Source organism: Daldinia decipiens (genome assembly GCF_022478715.1).
Source record: "Daldinia decipiens strain CBS 113046 unplaced genomic scaffold F4813scaffold_32, whole genome shotgun sequence".
In the NCBI taxonomy this organism is placed as follows: domain Eukaryota; kingdom Fungi; phylum Ascomycota; class Sordariomycetes; order Xylariales; family Hypoxylaceae; genus Daldinia; species Daldinia decipiens.
The window spans coordinates 213979-233569 of record NW_026054575.1 but is presented as its reverse complement, the minus strand read 5'-3'; the positions used below and the strand labels follow the sequence as shown (position 1 = coordinate 233569).

The following is a 19591-nucleotide window of genomic DNA, read 5'->3' as shown; positions in this document are numbered from 1 at the left end:
GAAAATGAGCTACCTGCATGTAGATCGAAAAAAAAAAAAAAAAAAAAAAAAAAAAAGGCCTCTCTAAGCCGCTAACGACATCAGTTATATAATGTACGTATGTACTAGTCTTGACGTGCCTTCCATTAAGAAGAATGTTGGCTCTTAGGGTTTGACTCCAACTTATCCACTATCCACCTATCTATTTTGTATTGGCAAGCACGAACAATTATTATATTACCCATGCCGTATGTATGCTTTAATTACCTAACCTTGATTGGATGGATATTTCCTTCTTCTTATTTTCTCTTCTTCTTCTTCTCTTTGTTTCTCAGTTTGTCAATTCAATATTCTTTACTTCACTTTCTACCGAAGCGAATATATATAAGTTTCTTCACTTTAGTAAATTCAGCTTCTTGGCGAAACTCTATCCACTCCCTCTTCCGACGGGGCGTAGACAAAAGTAAAAATTTGTTGCATCGTTCCATAGACTTGTACTTGGTGCTTAACGATACTAGATACGCTAGTCAATCATTTCGTTGTCCCGTTGGAGCTGTAAAAGGCGCCTAGAACAAATCGTCCCACCTGGGAAATATGAATTTGGGGGGCGTCTGGAATCTGGAATCTGGAATTGCATGTGTTAGGTAACTTTCCCACAACTGGTAACCCGAGTAGAATAACTCGGTCACGAAAGATATCCTGGATATATTTCAAATCTACCCTTCTTAGGTATATACGTATTCCTTTAAATAATACAATTATGAGAGGGCCTAATCAGGTCGAATCAAAGGTAGTATATAATAGAAATCAACGTAACCTCACCGAGACCTAGACATCGGTTAGCCCCCTGCTATGCATTCTCAGGTTTTCCCATCTCGGGTTAATACTAAAGGAGGTAAGTATATGCAACCGCCCATCTCCAGAAATATTTCCCATCATAACGGTTAAACGTAACAGTTCGCTTGCAAAATGGCCGAGGAACGACCCCCTACACATTATATTTCTCCCTTCTACTAAAGCTACTTCGAGCTCCTCGTATAAGAAAGATTATAGAAATATGAAATATACAAATATAGATGCTCTATGCGCAGTTGGCACACGAGCAACGGCATAGCATGGCATAGCATGGCATGTCAGGTGCGCAATTACAACGAGGTGTTGACTCACCACGAAATCACGCATATATGACGCAGTTTCGAGGTAAGCTAGACCCGTTGGCCTGGTTTCTAAGAGGGGGAAACGAACGAACTCGCGGGCTATGTACATGTATGTATGTATGCGTGGGAGCGTATAGATGCCTAATATATGTAGGTAGGTAGATGCAAATTTGGTGTGGCGTGACTACCTACGTATAGAGTATCTGCTATAGTGTAACGAGTCAGAATCCTTCTGGAACCCGAATCTACCTAATGTATGTAAGTGGTGTAATGTATGTAAGTGGTGCCGCAGAACCGGCTCTACCTACATGTATCTATCAATCACCTATAGCGATTAGGGCAAAACCATGACACACACGCACGCACGCACGCACACACACACACACGCACACGACACAGACACCATATACCATATACCATATACCATATACCATCAAAGTGCGGCTTGTCTTAAAAAACAGTTCTGCTACAGAATGCCCAACGGTTGTCCAAGCCTATTAGGACACGCGCCCGCATGGCGGAACAGAGGCTTGGTGGAAAAGCCCCGTTATAGCCCTAATGCTAATGGAGTAAAGTAATACAGGGCTGACATCCGCCCGTCATCATTGGCACGTTAGCACGGTGGAGGCGTTTTTCTAGGGCTCAAGCCCATTCCGTTCTTGGTTGGGATATTTCGCGCTTATATACCTTAGGTAGGTACCTACCTATGTATATACTATATAGTACGTCCTAGCGAAAACCCGTGGGGAAGTAAAAGAACAAGAGGTAATTAGTCTTGAAAAGGATAGTCTTAAACTTTACCCCCCCTTTTAACGGTGGCACTGTGTACCTATGTAGGTACGTAAACTAGAGGTAATCAAGTGAATACATCAAAGCAAGTCTACGCCCCTATGTTTGTTGTAAACAGTCATTATTAACTTTTCACAACCATCCCGAGTTGTGCAGATCCCCAAGTCCATCGTACCCACGTCGAAGTTGTCAGTAGCTCCTTATACACAGGTTTACGTCATTTACGCTGGGATCGCCCCCCTATAGTCATTTCAATTGGACCTTTTCTCAACTATGCTTCCTCAGCCTCAATTCTGTCGCTCGGTACGTCCTCGTCGACTTCTTCATCGCTCTCACTAACATAACCAACCTCATCTTCCTCCGCAACAGGCTGCAACACTTGCTCGGGTGGATCGACCGTTCCCGGTAAGCCGCGCTCCGCACGTAGCTGATTTATTTTTGTGGTTGTCATCTCGTAGACAAACTGGCCCAGATGTTCGATTCCTTCCATTACTGCTTCGCCAGGTACGGTCGTCCCGTCTTCTTCCGCCTGCATGCGTTCCGAAGGCCACATCTCACCAGTTGCGAGGGCAAGTTTATCTGGCCGTTGAAGTAGCAGCTCGAAAGCTGGGCGTAGCTCGTAGCATGCTTCAAAAATCTCTCTTCGGCCAAGGATATATAATCCGAGTCGGGCACGAGAGAGCGCCACAGTCAGACGCCGAATATCTCGGAGGTAGCCGACCCTCGATGTGCGCGTAAGTGAAAGGATAATATCTATCTATAGTTAGAAATACTGTTTTATAAATAGTGAAATTGGGGTTTGCTCACAATCGTTCTGCTCGCCTTGGTATTTATCGACAGTTGTAACTATCTTAGGCAAACCGAATATAGGATTCTTTGCGCATCGATGGAACAACACATCTTTGATAAGGGCTCGCTGACCAGCGTAGGTGGCAAGGATACTGATTTTTGACGCTGGGTAGCCTAAGAGCCGCATGTACTGATATATAGCAACTGCGTATTCCGCCTCGCCTAGATTCTGAATGAAATGAGGCGTCGGTTCAACTTCCCCATGGCCCTTGTAGTCGGGGACGCTGATGAATTGGTAATCATATTTGAATCCAGCATTAGCAGTTTGGAACTCCTTCAGGCTTTCGACATGTGGTAGGTTCCCTAGGTTGGGGTATCTCCATTGGTACAACGCGGCAATAGATGGGCGGGCACGGCCTTGATGGTCGAGTGTGATAACAGGTACTCCTAGGCGGACGAATCGAGAGAAAAGGGACTGCTCAAGATTGGCATAATGTCTAAAGGCAAGACTCTGTATGACAGGGGAGTTCTGGTAGTGGTCACCGCAGAGAACGACCCTTTGAAGAGCCATCTGTCCACCTTCAGGCTTTTGCATAGCTAAAGGAATGAAACTCTCAACTTCAGTAACCTGGGCCGCCTCCTCCATAACCACGTTGTCGTAGTGGAAGCCAAGGGAGGCAATCTCAGTGCGGCGCATTGCGGCATGTGTCGATGTCATGGCAATGATGCGAGCTTCATTCGTTAGAAGATAGTTAGCCTTGTCTCGATCTCGCCGTAGGATTTCGAATGGTAAGACGTCTTCTAGCTCAGAGAATATTTCCGATATATGATGGTAGCAGCCATTAGCTATGTCTAGGACAGTTTCTCGATCGCTCTCCGGCGGGAACAGGGGTTGGGGGGCATCGGAAAAGTAATTGTGGAACGGGAAGGCTTCGATGATATCAGTCGCCGAAGAACCTTCCGCTTTGACTATCTCGGTGAACTTGGCCCAGGCGGGTTTGATGTAGACAGAATTGAAATATCCCGCTGTCTCGGCGGAGTTCCCATGGGCTCCAGGAGCACCTACACTAGCTGCTAAACGATTTACTTCCTGAAGGTAACGGTCCCTGATCTCAAGGAAAGACTCCACTCGGCCATGCTTACTGAAATTCCCATCAGTATCGAGATCTTCTTCTCCGTGACCAAGACGAAGAAGATGTCGTTCGTCAATATCCAGAGCTACTATCTTCGCAAATAATTGATTCAGAGCTTGGTTAGAATGTGCAACTAACAGCGTGCGCTGCTCGGGGAAGTTGTGGTATATGTTGTTGATGATTTGCGTCGCTACATCGGTCTTACCTGTTCCAGGCGGGCCAACGATAACGGTAAGGCCGGGTTGAGTGCCGGATATTATCGCATCAATCTGAGCTGGTGTGAAACGGACACTATTCAGCTTTGGGGCATCGACGGGATACGGGCCAGTATTAGGCGGCTTATATGTAGAGACATTGTACGTCTCAATCTCGGAATTCAGAGCGGGCTCAGCATCCCTTCTTCGCTTCTTAGAGGGTTTGATCGTTTTCTCTTCTGGGGGTTTATCCACTGACTCTAGCACATAAGGGGGGCCGAAGCTTGCGGTTACATCGAAGCCTGGCTCAATGGTTTTTCCCGGTAGACTCGCAACTAAGTGTTGCCAGTCCAAGAACGTATCCCTAAAATCGAGTTTTCCGATTCGGTTTGGCAGGTGTTTATACGTAGCGCCGGCAGGGTCGCCGTAGCCAAGGAAGTTCTCGTGTAGCCAGGATGCCAGGGGTACTTCTGAAAGGCATAGGCTCCGAATGGATTCTAACACCGGCTTGAAGTTATTTTCTCGGCCGCTCCGCCGGACGATTAGATTGATTCGCTCGTATACGTCTGGTTTGCCTTTGGAGATTCGATCCGAATCTTCTTTGTAAGCTCTCGGGTCTAATCTGAGTTGTAGCCTTCTTGTTGGTGATCTGTTATGCCCGCTGAAGTAAGTGGTAGGATCTCTAATAGATTTTCCTTTATCATCCATGACTTGGGCAACCTCAGCAGCCCGCACAGATATTAGCCCTAACTTTTGCGCTTCGGAGATCGCGTGAGCGCCTCCGTTGGAGATGGTTTTTGACACCGAAGCGTCCACTGCAACAAGAAACACTACGTCATCCGGGCGTAACGAATCCCAATCTCTTCGAATGTTGTCAGCAAGCCGACGAACGTCGAGCGAAATTTCAGCATTGACAGCGGATGGTTTATCATCGCCAACGCGTGGTGGCACAACGTCAATAATAGAAGGTCGAGATATGGGAAGAGCCATTCTTGAAAAGCCGGCGAATGTTGTCTCCCCCGGGCGTTTCGATTCTGGTCGTAGCCGCCTCAACGCATCACCAATATCTTTCCTAATACCGTAAAAAGCTTCGCAGCGGTAAAGAACCAGGGCCCTCCATAGGAAATCACCCACTGATAAGTATTGTAGCTTGAGCTTAGGAAGTGCAAGTGGCTTAGAGCCGTCATAGTTATCCGTCCTTAGTAGTTCTTGATCGAAAAGGCTGTCTTCAGTCGGAAGAATGTTGATATCTTGAGCAATCTCTTGGAACGTCTTACGCTTCTCGTAGGTCGATAGGAGAATCTCCATCAAAAACGTCCGGCTGATGGTAACTTGGACTGACTCGGGGTATTCCGTTCGAAGCTCGAGCAAAGTAGCAAGCCTCTTGATCTCCTCGTCTGTTAGAGCCTCTAGAAGATTTTCCAGTTCGCTCCTTTTATCTATGGACCCGTAGTTAGACAAGGCTAATACTGTTAGTTTTTCCTTGAAATAACGCAATGCTGTCCGCTGGAGGTTTGCAAGCTTGGCACAATGTCGATCATATGCTTCTGCTCGACTATGTTGAGCCCCTGTCTGATCATCTATAGTGAAGTGAACGTAATGACTCAATAGAGAATATTGATCACGAAGTAAACCGTTTTCTTCGTCGTTAAACATGGGCGAAAGCCGTAGAGCAGGCAAGATATGTAGGTCCTGAAGTAAAGTGTTGACGTATCGCCTTGTTGGAAGCTGACTCAATAAGTCGGAAATAAATTCAACGAATCGTTCGCAATAAATGACATGTTCTTCCTTTCTTTTCTCGTCGTAGAGCAAGCGTAGGAAGTCCAATGTCAAAGTATAAAGCCAGGCTCTCTCAAATCGCAACCGGGCCTTGGTTGCATCATCTGCCGAGTCGTACCTTTTGCCTGCCGCCTTCCAGGCTTTTCTGAGCTGTGCATTTTGCCCCAATTTATTTTCTCGTTTCGACTCGGTAGAGAGATTGTGCCATATGCCTATAGAAACCAACGGGGCACATTCCTTTCTTACACTTGCCCAATCAAGGCTCTGAAAAGCGTATATGGTAAAGCAAAGCAGGTGGGTTCGTATCGGTAGAGATAGCGTCTGGTTAAGGGTCATAGAGAGCACGCGGGTAAAAAAACCCGAGAACTCGGCTGGACGGTCTTCGAAGATGCTCCATGTCTCGAGTCTTTCCCTTGCTTTGACGTTTGTAATCAGGACTATTAGGAGGACGTGGAAATCAGAGGAGTCTTCGGAATAGCCAGGCCAAAGGTAGCTTTCGAGGGTCTGTAATCCTTCTAGTACAAGCAATAGCCTGTAGGGGAAACTATCTTTCTCGAGCACATCCCAAATATCACGTTTCAGTACCTCGTTCTTGACCTTAACCCTCTTGGCTCGCTTAGTCGTCTTCAGCCAGTGCTGCCTTGCCAGCTGGGCGAACTCGCTCTCGCCCTCCAAGTCGGCAATGGTTGGTCGCGGTTCGGTACCGCGCGACTTGGATTTTGCATCGCTTTTCAATCTTTTCGCGGTCGGCATGGCTGATAAATTACCCTGGCGGTATGCCGAGGAATTCTATGCCTGACTTATGACCTATGGCGGTACGGTACGGGCATGAAACTAATTAGTTATTAGACGTTACGTTAGGTACCTAGGTAGGTAGGTAGGTATATAGGTATGTATCGTATCTATACGATAAAGACGATGGAGGACATCACGTTGTAGCGTTGTAGCGCAAACATTTATTTTCTCAGCCTTGTCGCGTGTAGTTGTTGGTTGTTGATAATTGATACGTATTTTCTTTTTTCTGATTGCATATCCCCATTTTTCTTTTCCCGATTTACCCCTGCTCTTTACATATTATGCTACAGCATTGTACTTGCTATCCATGCACAATGACTCTAACCCCTGCATTCATACCCCACTAAGTACTATAATCTAACCTTTAGTAGCTTAGTCAGTATCAAGAGGTATCAACGTACCAACATCTAAATCAGAAGCTCAGCCTTCCCATTCTATTCAATTTATTCCAAGCTCAACACCTACAACCTGAGCAAAGACCAACCCGTAGAAAACGTCCTGTCAATTTCCAATATTCACACCCAATATATCGATCCAATGTCCGTGTATCTAACATGATTCGACAACTTCTCGACAACTATTCATTCGTTTGTTCGTCAATTACCTACGCGTTTCTTTATTAATATTCGACGTTAGCATCTAATTCAGCTAGAATCCGTATGTTCGAGGCCACGATTAATAAATACCCTCAACCACGATATTCCCAACCAAGTTTTTATGATGCCTTCAGCGAAGCACCTAGATCACAAAATACCCCAGGTAGACGCCTTTGCGGCGCTTCTGAAGGACGCTTTAGTTCAGGCGCAGTCTGTCAAGTCGGCTACAACAATCGAGCCTCCACTCACTAAGGTCGACTTCGAGAATGTACTTGCGCAACTTCCCACTATATTTCCGTGCGCTTCACCGGATTATGTTTCGGAGAACCTAGCGTCTGAGAAGACTCGTCAGTACGCCGTCGTGGAAACGGCCGCGCGGAATGTGTTTAGCAGCTTAGTTGTTCGTAGTAAACTTCTTAATGTATCCGTGGTTTGTTACCTATTGCTGACCCTTTCCAGGCTGGGATATCAATTGATTCCCCCGAGTTCGTCCAAATCTGGAATCTCTTCGACTTCCTGTCGGTTCTGTCTGATAACGAGCAATGCGACGCTGCCCTTCTTTTCTGGCTTGTAGAAGAGCTACTCGACAGCCAAACTACCGAGGGGTGTAGGAAGATATTCGACTTTCTTGAGTCTCGAAGAGAGCAAATTATCGCACAACATTTAAACTCCAAGAAGCTGGTTATTCTCAGGTCTTGCAACGATCTTTTACGCCGACTATCGCGCGCCGAAGACACAGCATTTTGCGGTCGAGTCTTCATATTTATGTTTCAATGCTTTCCCCTAGGAGATAGGAGCTCGGTTAACTTACGTGGAGAATACCATGTCGAGAATGTTACCTCATTTGAGGAGACACCAATCCAGCCAGACGACTCAACAGATAATATGGCCGTGGATATGGAAATTGACACGACAAGAGATGGAAAAGACGAAAATAAGTCTACGGCTAAAGCGGTCTCATTCGATGGCAAGAACAAGCCAACGCCCGAGAAATCCCTCGATGCGAATGCTCTCTATCCTATATTCTGGTCGCTCCAACACTACTTCAGTCAACCCACGGTCCTCTTTGATTCTACACACTTAGCAAAGTTCAAGGCTGGTCTAGAGGCCACCATGTCTGCATTTGATACAGTCGCGAAACTCCAGAGAAGTACAAAGGGTTCTGATGAGAGCAAGATACCTCAAAAGAGAAAGCATGGCGAAGGAGATGACGATCTCCGCAGTAGCACAAATAATCCTAAGTACCTCACAAGTAGAGAGCTTTTCGAACTAGAGGTACGTGCTATATCTTACGGAACCTAGCTAGTAGAGCCATGTCTAACTATTATTTAGATGAGCGACCTATATTTCAGGCGTCACATTCTTATACAAGCATTTATCGTCTTAGAATTTCTTCTATCGCTCACTCCCCAGGCCAAGGCAAAACTTGCCAAGATCAAAGTCCAGAACAGGTCAGTAATATACGGTGACCAAAAGCTGGGAGAAGAAGATGTAAGTCCACTCATAATCATCACAGCCTAAAATTATTAACCATCCTCAGGCAAAATGGACATCGGCCATGAGGGATAGGATAGTGCTCTATATGCAAGCTGACTCTGATGGATTCTTCTTTCATCGTGTGATTGAGAGCGTAATCTCGAGAGACAAGAATTGGGCCCGGTGGAAAGTTGAAAGTTGCCCACCCATAAAGCGGGATCCCCTTTCGCCTACCGATTTCGCGGAGGGGAAGGCTAGTGCAAAGCGCATCGCAACTAATAAGAGGCTGCGCCCTGTGCCCATGGGATCACTCTCTCTGGATTTTCTAAAGGAAGAGGACAGTGAAACAGCAATGGAGAAGTTGAAAGATCCAGAAAGATGGAGACTTCCTGATCTGGGTGTCTTCAAGGAGAAGATAGAAGCGGACGACCTCGATCTCGACTTCGCGAAAAGCGAGAAGGAGAAGTCGGAGATACTTGATGCTAAAGCTAGCAAGACTTGGAGAGCTCTTAGAATTGCTCGGAGATCAAAGCTTTCCGTCTTTGACAAGATCGACGATTGGCAAAAGGTTGATGTCATCTTTCAGGAGCAGCCAAGCTCAGATGACGGTGAAGAAGAAATAACCGAAAACGACCAAATACCGGAAGACAGACGGCCAATCATTTTGACAGGACCAAGCAAAGCCGGCAAGTCGACATTACTCTCAAAGCTCTTAGAAGACCATAAGAGCGTATTCGGAAAAGTCGTCTCGCATACTACCCGAGCTCCCAAGGATGAAGAAGTCAACGGCCAGCATTACAATTTCGTAGATACCGCGGAATTCAATCATATATTAGAGAATGACTACTTTATGGAGTTCGTCGAACGAGACGGAGTCCAATACGGAACGAACCGGAAGCTAGCTGAAGCTTTAGAGGAGACCGGAAAAGTCCCCATCATCCAATTAGACTGCGAGGTAAGTCCAAATTCATTCATGTACGCTATATACCCAGATCTTACTAACCGTATTCCAGCGTGCCCAACTGGCCAAAGACAATGGCTACTCTGCGCGGATCATCTTCATCACGCCACCTAGCATCGAGGAGCTCGAGGCACGGCTAAAGAATTCCGGCATAGCAGAAGAAGACCTGGAAGGCATACTGAAGACCGCCCAGGAGGATATCGAGCACTCCAATTCTGGAGAAATTTATGATGCCATCATTACGAACGACAATTTAGACGAGACATACAAAGCCCTCGAAGAATTCATCTATGGAACCTCAGGAGAGCCGGAGGCAGAGGCAGAGATAGAAGCAGAAGTAGAGGACGTCAACGGCAAAACAAATGGCGCAGTCGCGGCCGACGATGTAGCGATGGAGGACGTGGTAAATAGCGAGGAGACACCACCGTAGGATGTCGATGGTTTCCCTCGGGAGAGTCAGCGCAATGAAGGGTAGGGGTGTAATATCTCAGTTTATGCCAACGCGAATAGGGCTTCGGGGATATGCGTTAGGTGAATATTCCACCGTCGGTGCTCACCTTTAAGTCGGTTTAGTCCCTACAAACAAAGTAGGTTGGTCATAAATAGAACGAGAAGGGGCCCGGGTTCGAATAGACATGTTATTAGTAGTCATTCAAGATACCCATGCAATTGATCCTATTATTAGGGGTTACTTTTCTTGAGATATAAAAGCGTGATCTATATATCTATTAACTGACTACATGTAACCTAACCTAGTAATTTGTAAAGTACCAGTTCCATATGTCCATGTCGTATTGGCTACCTAGGTACCTACCTAGGTTAGGTATCTAAGCAATTAAGACGAGTCATTGGTTTTAAGGTCAAACAAAGGTAGTCTACACGATAATATGACTACCTAAGAATGAGAATTATGAGGTAGGTTACTCATTCTACCAAGACCAACTTTACATTACAATTTCACATAGTTGACAATAGACAAGACTCGGAAACTAGGTTAGGTAGGTAGTTAAATACTAATCAGGGTATATTATGTCCCTAATATCTGTACCTACATACCACGAGGTCTCAAACTGTAGAGCTCATTCTTGGTATAAAGAGCATTCCAAGCCCATTTTTGGCCCCGTACCCTATGCTCCAAAAACAACGAAACGCCACGGCTATGCAGTAAAACAATGAGAGCCAGGGGACTGGCCTTTTCTATCTTGTGATATCCAGATCGGCCTATCAGACAAGTAACAAGGAGGCTATTAGGAAAGCAACTAAGGCCTCGGTGCCAAGTCCGAGACCCTGATGTCTCGGGTTAGCAGTAGCTGTCGCAACCGTTGCAGTTATGCCAGCATTAGATCGACCAACAGCGGTGATGCTGTTCAAGTTATCTGCTGTCTCGATTGCCGGCCCCTCGTTAAAGAAATCAACCAGTACGAACACGGGCTTGATACCCCACTGCTCGTTACATGTTTGAGCATGCAGACCCAAGTTGCCTGCGGTGGAGGTTGACGGGCTGTTCGTGATCGTGATATTGTCCGAATTGGGGACCATAATCGAAGCGCCGAGCAAGTTGTATGCAAAGTGATTCATGAGAGGCAGCATCCCAGCCTGGATGGCAGCGCCGGCCGAGCTCTGGGAGGATGGGCGATCGAGAGTACAGTTGAAGCCCGAGAGTGATGTTACCTCGAACGATGTCTCAAAGACATGGTCAAACTCGGATAACAGATACGGATATTGGCTATCCACCGTAATAGATGCGATGAAAGTCACCAGTCGCGTATTCGCACTGATCATTTCCTGTAACGTCGGCCATGTAGTCCCCGAATGCGCGTATCCATATGTATTGATACCCGAGCCACTGAAGACGGCCCCAAAATCGGCTGCGCTCTTGCCATCAGAGTTAACAATCAGAAGGGTCACGACTTCGTTCGGGTGAGAATCCATCCACGACTTAATGGAGGCTAGCCAAGTCTGAAGGGTCCCGGCATCGAGTAAACTGCAAGACGTATGGCATAGTTCGATGGCGCCATTCAGATCATGAACCTGGGCCTGCAACAATCGGATCCCTGCATCTAGAGCAACAGTAGCATTGAAGTACTGGTTACCAGCTATTGAATTACTCGTGCTTTCGTCTCGGAGAAAGGAAGAGTCGTGGGCTCCCATATGAGTGATATCACTATACGAGCGGCTGCATAAGTTGGGCGAGTTGTTGCAAGCGGTCGTCGAAGAGGCGGCAGAGGCGGACGCCGTCGAACTGGGGGTTACTGAAGCGAAGGAAGAGACCGAACCCCCGTATCCACCATCATAACTGCCATCCTGCGGCAGGGAATAAACCGGCACCGTCAAGGCGGCGGTGACAGTGAAGAATGTAGATAACGAAGGAAACATGTTGTCTTAGATATGTACTGGATAGTTAAAGGGGGGGGAAAGAATAACTACTATTTACTGTTCTAACAGTATATAGACAGAACAGACGACGGAATAATAGAAAAGGGGAAGAGACATATACCTACCGGACAGGAGGTAACGGGGAGTAGGTAAGTATTATCTTATACTACCTATGTATCTTAAAATACAAAGAGATCTACTTCGTATCGTATATGTTTTAAAGTTGGCCAGGAGAGAGAGAGAGGAAGAGAGCCTCGCACGAAACCCAACCATCGCAAATAAAACAGTACCATAGTAGGACAAAAGAGAAAAGATGCATTGTCCATCAAGACGATCCCTGTCCGCAGCGGGCTTCAAGAGGCTCTAGATCGACCATGAATGGTTCGTGTTTTGTGGGGTGCCCAGCTCGTGGGTCGGCAACCCGTCGACTGCGCCTCCACGGGACGCGAGGGTCGTCGAGCTTTGCGTCGTCAGCCTCTTTAAGACTTGAAACGAACCAAGGCCTTGCCGGCGCAGCTTGATGTCGTAGCAAGCCATGGCAAGCTGGCCGGTTTTGGATTTAGCTACCTAGGTACCTAAGGTAATGATTCCGATTATGCGGTACTTGGATGGCCGAAGATACCTACAAGTAGCGATTGGCCTTGTTTTCCCTCTGTGAAAGAGGCAGTAACAGAAGGAAGAAAAAAAGGTGGTAGGAATAAAAAGTTGAATGGTTGGTATTGTTTGTATAACCTGTATTAGGTACCTCTTATGTAATGTATGTACCTATGTATGCACTTAAGTGGCTTGTGCAACCTACGAGTTGTACACAAATGGAACCCTGCTACTTGCATACATAGGTATATAGTACATACTGCAGCGGCATTACGTAGTTGTACCTCGCCCCTGTCCTATTTTTATCTTTTCCCTGATCTGCAATTTTCCCATTGGACGACTTCTCCATATTCAGGGTCCCAACCGTCCGGGACCCGTCAAACCACGCAAGCCTCAGCCCCCAGGTATGTATGTTGCCGCGCAAGTTCTCATCGTAAAGACGGCTCCGTACGTAATGATAGTTATCCGTTGGCTATTATGCATTTTCTACGCCATGGGCAAACTATTGAAGATAGCGTAACTTGGATCAATTAATATAACTAAAGATAATCCGGAGTGGGTGTTGGCATTTCTGAACCATTAACTCAGATACCCTTTCAGTGTAGTGGTTTATCCTGGTAATATAAAATACGTTTAATCTCCAGGCCAAGTCTCAAGTAAACTCAAAGGGGGTTATTAAATCATTCTGTTCCGTACTAACCTTAAGAGATCTTTCAAAAAGCACCATACGTCAAGGGAGCAAGCAAAAACATTACAATCTAAATACCTCTATTAAACCATATTGGTATTCCTAGCCAATTCGCCCGTATGCTTATCGTTACAGCCACAATAAACCCGCAGGCGTCAAGGTTTACCTTGAGCTTATCACGTCCTTATGCTTTTCGTCATCGAAAACCTATTTCACCGCCAAGATATAGTCAAGGCAACACAATTACTCCGGATCGTCCGCATACGACTCTAGTGCCGCTTGTTCTTCCATCTCTTTCAGATGTTTTTGTCCTGCCTCCGTAGTGGCATCTATTATTTGTTCCTCCACGCTCAGGATTCCAGCCTGTAAATTTGTTAGTAAGCCGTCGTACATATATTTTGACAATGGATAAGACATCTTACTTCGCTGAGAAGGGCAACGATTTCCTCGGCATCTTCAACCTTCAATTTGCCCAGCACTTCGTTCACCTTATCCAAACTGCCAGATTCTAAGGCCTTTTGCATTTCCGGGATGAATCCTTCGAAAATCTCGCGGCCTTTCTTCTCGGCTTCGTCCTCTCCTTTAACAGATGGGATCCTAATCTTGATTTCGGTGCCCGGCTCCACAGCGTGCAATTGGATTTGTTCCACTCCTTCTCCAGATCCACCTTCAGCTTCTCGCTGAGCATTAATTTCAACCGCACGGTTCTTGATCCTGTAGTACGTATCTTGTACATCTTTATAGAAGACGTCCTGCGCTTGGTGACCTTTGGTAGTGATGCGTTTGAAGAAGAGCGAAACGCCGTCCTTACCTAACGCGCGACAATACTGTAACAGAAGAGCTTGGTGGACGCATTGTCGTGCGAAATCATCCTTCCCTTCCAGTTGGGCATCAAATGCCATGATTAGGATACCGTCGGTTTCCTTCTCGGTTAAAATGTGTGGGTGTGTACCAATGAAGGAATGGCTCTCTCGATAGTCGGACGCCTTTATTTTAGCGAACTTTTGAGCATCAGGCGACGCCGTGATCTCCTTGTCATCGTCGTCGTCTTCCATGGTTGAAGATTTCGACTCTTCCGGCTTAGACTGCGAGAAGCTGGGGTTAAGAAGTTCCACTTTGGAGTCGTCGGGTTTCTTTGCCCCGGATGTAGAGGGTGTAGACTTGGTGACATGTGAACTATCAAACCCCGTGTGGATGCCATCGCTTGTAATCTTGCGGCTTTCTTCCTTCTCCAGTTCTGCCAATTTGCTTAATAGTTGCTGTTGTAAGTCCTGAACCTTGTTTAGATGTACACCGATTTTATCCACCATGGCATTGTAACGGTTCTCGGGTTTCTTCTCGTCGAGCTCCTTGTTGACTTGGTCTAGTAAAGTCGCCATCATTTTCGTATATGTGGGAGGCTGCTCTTCTTGCGCGTGGACACCCTGGGGTCGAGCGGGTGGCTTGTCGTCCTCTGGTCTACCGGCAGACTCCATGACAGCTTGGAAAGCGACCTCGGCAGGGTTCCGGGTCTCTGCCTCGGCAGCATGAGCTTTCAGGGCGTTTAAGAGGCTCGATATTCTCTCCAATAACCCATCGTTGATTTGACGTTCGTATTTTAAGGTTTCAATCTGGAGCTTACGTTGCTGTCGCTCCATGTGAATTTGGTTCTGCTTGGCGCGAATGAAGGAGCGTTTGTCGACATTGGGATGGACTTCGATATCGGAGTCATCGCTGAGCTCCAGAGCGTCCTAAGAAGATGATATATATATTAGCTTCATTGGAGGCTCCCAGGTTCTCTCGCGAGACACGAGGTAAGATAGCTTCATGTACTTACCCACTTGCTATAATCCACAGGCATTTTGATGGAGGTATATAGCTAGGTATCTAAAAGGTAGTTTCCTCCCGCGATATCCAGGAATTGCAAGTTGGAAAGATATAAGAGACAATTCGTAAACAGAATCTCTGTAGACAGAAGCTCTTGTATGTAAAGTTGGAATATTTACCCCGCGATCCGCGATTGGGGATTTATTGATTGGGGGGGGGTTTATCGTTATCGAGAATGTTCTTGCAACCTCTCTGCCTCAGGGCTGTCCACTAACCTAGGTTAGGTAGATACATACCTAAGATCCACTGTTCAACCTAACCCAGCCCCACCAGTCACTTTACAGAAGTACCAGGTACCTTTTTTATACTATGTACAGCAATTCAGGGGTTCCATAGGCATTGATCAACTTTACATACCTACCTATGTAACAATTCCCTTATTCTTTTACATGCCAAAACAATAATTCCTTAGTATTTGAGATTTTCTTATTATTTCTAATTAATAGGTACAATCAACAATGAGATCATACCCAGTTTTGGGAATAGCATACCCTCCACAGCTGCATCAGGAGCCAATCTCATAAGCAGCTTTGCAGTGTGGCTAATTCCTTCGCTGAGTTCTTCATCTCAGGGATCTCAAACGGCCCTTAAAAGTTTGCATGACAAATGTACGACTGGAGATCAAAGCCGCCCTCGTGTAGATTCTCCAGATCCGTGGACACAAAAATCCGGCCGTTCTCGATCACTTCGCCCTCATCTGTGGTGATCTTGCAGACTTCCATGCGATAAGCATCGGTCTCGTATCTACGGAGCGAGCCCACGTATTCCGGGGACTCGCACTTCCAGCACATGCCCTTCACCTCGTTGCCTTCCGCGGGAACTAAAGCGGGAAAGGAACCCCACATCATGGCTAAAGCGTCTCGAGTTAGCAGTTGTTATCGTGTACGAACGGGTGTGATATTTACTTACTTCTCCAACCCTTGATGGACGCCGGGATTAGGGTTGGGTTCTCATCATCTAGGTCGCACACGCTTACTAGAGTTTTCTTAGCCTGGAGCGAGCCGTAGAAAAAGAAATAGAACGGTTCAAATGTCACGGAGGGATGGTTTATAACGTCTTTGCTGACTGGGTACGCCCGGGTGAGCTTCTGTGCTAAGTCCGCGAGGACAGGGCCAGTTGCTTCAGTACGGAAGCCGCAGAGCTCTACGAACTCTCGATTTTTGGCGTCCGTGTCACTGATTTCGGAGACCGCAGTCTTGTCAGTAGTCGGTTTCATGCAAGCCATGACGGACGTTTGTTGTATCTTGATTTCTTGCTGTGAACTTTGTGGGAAATAGGAGTTTAGTATGAACGTAGTGTATGAAGGGGTTTTCGTAAGCTGTCAAGTTGCTGTATATGCAGTGCTTGTATAGACATCTTATTCAGAATATCCAATGGTTTATATAGACATCGGAGGAAGACCATACCTAAGAAAGGAAGTGTTCTTAAAAACAAGTTTGTTTGACACAAAGGGGGGGAAGCAAAGTGCTCGTTCTCGCTTGTAAACATCTTAAGCCTTCCATGTGCGAATGACTAACTCCTACAGCCTTGTTTCTGGAAAGCGACACGGTAAAGAAAGTAGCCAGAGAGTGGACATCAATGTCTTTGCCGACAATCAATTTTCTGTACTACGTTTTTGACACTGCATATTAGGAGGGCATTCAACGTCACATAACAAACCGAAAAGGGCCTTTCTCTGGAAAGCCAACGAAGAAATATTGTTGATACTATTCAACTGTTAGCCTAGGACATGCATACGACCATACAAGTAAACCCCGATTTATGACTTACATGGGATAGGGGTGGAGTGGAATCCCACCTCCTAGCAGAGAAGTAATTCATGTTCTGTCTGATATTTCGTGAAACAAAAAGCACCGCTGCCAACATGTAAATATCATTATCAAAATCTGGACCAAAAGGGGTCAAGACGTAGGGACATAGTCTTGACAACTGCTATAGATGAATATAATATCCTACTATACGCAAGTAAAATATAATGTAGTTTCACGTAAACATAAATTGATAGTCAAAACCAGACCGTACCTAAGTAGGTAGCTTTATATAACCATGTTCTACCCTTAATACTTTACATATTCCAACCAGCGTGCGTTCAACCCGCGCTTATACCACGCAAGCTTTCCATAGCACCAATACCGACGCATATACAAGCTCCCATACGTACATCACGCCTAAGCATGGCCAGAAATCTGCTTCGGCTGGTACAGCTCTTCCAAGTACTTCTCCTCCTCATCCGTCAGGGCCTTGCCCTTCGCACCAAGGGCCTCGTCGATCCGAGCTATGCTCGAGAAGCCGATGATGGGGCTAGAGACTCGTTTGTTGATCCAGGCGAGCGCTACATGCGACATCTTCCAGCCTCGCTTATCGGCGATCTCCTGCACACGCTTGATGATGGTTAGGTCGGGCTCGACGGTCCCGTGCGAACCCGGCGAGGTGTCCTTCTCGAGCTTGCTGCGCTCCGTGGAGCCGAAGTCCGCGGGCGCGCGCGCGAGGTGACCGCGGCATAGCGGCGCCCAGGGGATCAGGCCGACGCCGGTGTCGTTGCAGAAGCGGTTCATCTCACGCTCCTCCTCGCGATACAGCAGGTTATAGTGATTCTGCATGGAAATGAACTTAGTCCAGCCGTTCTTCTCCGCGACGAACTGCATCCGCGCGAAGTTAACCGCCCACATCGAGCTAGCCCCTATATAGCGCACCTTGCCCGACTGAACGAGGTCGTCGAGCGCCTTCATGGTCTCTTCGATAGGAGTGTTGGGGTCGAAGCGGTGGATCTGGAGTAGGTCGATGTACTCCGTGTCTAGGCGCTTCAGGGAAGCGTTCACGGCGTTGAAGATGGCGGCGCGGGATAGCCCGTACTGGTTGACGTAGTCCTTGGAGCTGTTGACGGCTTCCCCGCAGACGTAATGACGGACGTCAGGGGTTTCACCGACGGCCCAGAAGCACTTGGTTGCGATGATGACCTTCTCTCGCGGAATATTGTATTTCTTGAGAGCTTTCCCCACGATAACTTCGCTGGCGCCTTGAGAGTAGACATTAGCTGTGTCCCAGGTGTTTAAGCCTTTATCGTAGGCGGCCTTAAGTAGAGGCAGAGCCTGTAGTATAATGTTAGCGGAGCCATAGATGGATAGTAACTGGTTATTCGTCTAATGTCACTTGCATCTGCTTCGTCGAGAGCCCATGATTGCGCTTTAGTATCACCAAAACTCATGCACCCGAATATAGGGACTGATATCTTTAGACCACTGGTACCGAGTCGACGGTATTCGACTTTGGTGTTGTCTAGAGACTCCTTTAAAGATAAGGGAAGGGTAGTAGTAGACATAGTGAATATGATCAAAGCTCGAGCAGTATAACAGGTCAGGATGTTTTAGCAAATGTTAATTGATGGTGAGAAGCAGTCGATGCTCCTTTCTAGCCGATCTTAGGTATTATATACCTAACGTATATAGTATATAATATAAATATTAAAGGTTACTTTGATATGCTCCAGTTACCCTCCATTCTGGCTGAACTCCAAATTCCCCTCCCCCGGACACTAACCGGAAGTACGGTCCTTTGTACGGCATAACTGTAACATGGCGGGGTTAACGCCAATAAGGTGAAGTTATCACCAATCTCCATTAGGGTTTAGGGTGAAGTACTCAGAGGTCTATGATATTTACAATGCATTGATGTATGGGTCGTATTTCTTACGAGTCTCTAGACTGATAAAAAGTAGCACACTCCACACCCCATATATCAAGACTATATCTTTTTACGAACCACGAACATTATATGATTATTATGTATCAATATTTACTAGCCCATCTCATTACCTAAATCACATCACGTATATATGTCTATCTCCGTCTTGCTTTCATTAACCCGCTACACGTCCCGATTAGTCGTTATTCAACCCCGGCCCCGTATTAACAGGTATGTATTTATCGTGGATCTACTGAAGTTGCGCAGAGATCGATCGTGATATTATTGTACGGGTTCTTGTATCCCTGCATACCGGTCAGCACTAAAGCACTTTCAAATACATTTTTATACATATAAATATATGTATATTGTATATTATATATTGTATATTGTATATTGTATATTGTATATTGTATATTGTATATTGTATATTGTATATGGGCTGTCTATGAACTTACAATCGACTGACAACATCCCGTGATATTATATACGAATAAGTTGCATTCCCAGATCGGATCCGTTGCACCCATTTGATGCGCCGTGACGCCTGGAGAATACATTAGCACGTGCGCTTATCTTTCTTCGTAGGGTATAAAATAGTGTCGCGTAATGCGAAACTCACAGTTTGTTCCGACTTGACCGTCGATGTTCATGCAGCACTTCGGGTAATATCCCCACTCCTCTCGAGTATGGCAACTGAAGATTCCTTGCGACGCCGCCAAGTGAGAGAAGAGGGCG

The 19591-nt window shown here is 46.4% G+C and overlaps 6 protein-coding genes across 6 annotated transcripts; 1 reads left to right on the top strand and 5 right to left on the bottom strand.

Moving 5' to 3' along the window:
- Positions 1-1823: 1823 nt before the first annotated feature.
- F4813DRAFT_368537 (P-loop containing nucleoside triphosphate hydrolase protein) lies at positions 1824-6810 on the bottom strand. Its single transcript, XM_049244322.1, has 2 exons — positions 2733-6810; positions 1824-2678 (listed from the first exon to the last, which is right to left on the bottom strand). The coding sequence occupies exons 1-2, from the start codon at positions 6571-6573 to the stop codon at positions 2197-2199; spliced, it is 4323 nt and encodes a 1440-aa protein (XP_049097040.1). The 5' UTR covers positions 6574-6810; the 3' UTR covers positions 1824-2196.
- A 263-nt stretch (positions 6811-7073) lies between these two features.
- On the top strand, positions 7074-10339 carry F4813DRAFT_368536 (THO complex subunit 1 transcription elongation factor-domain-containing protein). The gene is made up of 6 exons (XM_049244321.1): positions 7074-7206; positions 7268-7611; positions 7671-8486; positions 8544-8702; positions 8752-9642; positions 9701-10339. The coding sequence occupies exons 2-6, from the start codon at positions 7333-7335 to the stop codon at positions 10076-10078; spliced, it is 2523 nt and encodes an 840-aa protein (XP_049097039.1). The 5' UTR covers positions 7074-7206; positions 7268-7332; the 3' UTR covers positions 10079-10339.
- A 44-nt stretch (positions 10340-10383) lies between these two features.
- On the bottom strand, positions 10384-12732 carry F4813DRAFT_368533 (PLC-like phosphodiesterase). The gene has a single exon (XM_049244320.1). The coding sequence runs from the start codon at positions 12022-12024 to the stop codon at positions 10873-10875; it is 1152 nt and encodes a 383-aa protein (XP_049097038.1). The 5' UTR covers positions 12025-12732; the 3' UTR covers positions 10384-10872.
- Positions 12733-13120: 388 nt separating this feature from the next.
- F4813DRAFT_368531 (uncharacterized protein) lies at positions 13121-15338 on the bottom strand. The gene is made up of 3 exons (XM_049244319.1): positions 15123-15338; positions 13729-15036; positions 13121-13669 (listed from the first exon to the last, which is right to left on the bottom strand). Exons 1-3 carry the CDS (start codon positions 15144-15146, stop codon positions 13550-13552), a joined length of 1452 nt encoding a protein of 483 aa, XP_049097037.1. The 5' UTR covers positions 15147-15338; the 3' UTR covers positions 13121-13549.
- A 181-nt stretch (positions 15339-15519) lies between these two features.
- Positions 15520-16591, bottom strand: F4813DRAFT_368530 (uncharacterized protein). Its single transcript, XM_049244318.1, has one exon. The coding sequence runs from the start codon at positions 16018-16020 to the stop codon at positions 15760-15762; it is 261 nt and encodes an 86-aa protein (XP_049097036.1). The 5' UTR covers positions 16021-16591; the 3' UTR covers positions 15520-15759.
- A 510-nt stretch (positions 16592-17101) lies between these two features.
- Positions 17102-18668, bottom strand: F4813DRAFT_368529 (Aldo/keto reductase). Its single transcript, XM_049244317.1, has 2 exons — positions 18327-18668; positions 17102-18261 (listed from the first exon to the last, which is right to left on the bottom strand). The coding sequence occupies exons 1-2, from the start codon at positions 18489-18491 to the stop codon at positions 17341-17343; spliced, it is 1086 nt and encodes a 361-aa protein (XP_049097035.1). The 5' UTR covers positions 18492-18668; the 3' UTR covers positions 17102-17340.
- Between the last annotated feature and the right edge of the window lie 923 nt (positions 18669-19591).

Excerpts from the sequence above, each read along its gene's own strand:
- F4813DRAFT_368529 (XM_049244317.1), bottom strand. The coding sequence starts at position 18,491 with ATGTCTACTACTACCCTTCCCTTATCTTTAAAGGAGTCTCTAGACAAC. Across the intron at positions 18,262-18,326 it reads GGGCTCTCGACGAAGCAGAT|GCTCTGCCTCTACTTAAGGC; the intron begins GCAAGTGACATT and ends ATTATACTACAG.
- F4813DRAFT_368530 (XM_049244318.1), bottom strand. The coding sequence starts at position 16,020 with ATGATGTGGGGTTCCTTTCCCGCTTTAGTTCCCGCGGAAGGCAACGAG.
- F4813DRAFT_368531 (XM_049244319.1), bottom strand. The coding sequence starts at position 15,146 with ATGCCTGTGGATTATAGCAAGTGG. Across the intron at positions 15,037-15,122 it reads CTGTGGATTATAGCAAGTGG|GACGCTCTGGAGCTCAGCGA; the intron begins GTAAGTACATGA and ends TCATCTTCTTAG. Across the intron at positions 13,670-13,728 it reads TCGTTGCCCTTCTCAGCGAA|GCTGGAATCCTGAGCGTGGA; the intron begins GTAAGATGTCTT and ends ACAAATTTACAG.
- F4813DRAFT_368537 (XM_049244322.1), bottom strand. The coding sequence starts at position 6,573 with ATGCCGACCGCGAAAAGATTGAAAAGCGATGCAAAATCCAAGTCGCGC. Across the intron at positions 2,679-2,732 it reads CCAAGGCGAGCAGAACGATT|ATATTATCCTTTCACTTACG; the intron begins GTGAGCAAACCC and ends AACTATAGATAG.
- F4813DRAFT_368533 (XM_049244320.1), bottom strand. The coding sequence starts at position 12,024 with ATGTTTCCTTCGTTATCTACATTCTTCACTGTCACCGCCGCCTTGACG.
- F4813DRAFT_368536 (XM_049244321.1), top strand. The coding sequence starts at position 7,333 with ATGATGCCTTCAGCGAAGCACCTAGATCACAAAATACCCCAGGTAGAC. Across the intron at positions 8,703-8,751 it reads AAAAGCTGGGAGAAGAAGAT|GCAAAATGGACATCGGCCAT; the intron begins GTAAGTCCACTC and ends AACCATCCTCAG. Across the intron at positions 9,643-9,700 it reads TCATCCAATTAGACTGCGAG|CGTGCCCAACTGGCCAAAGA; the intron begins GTAAGTCCAAAT and ends ACCGTATTCCAG.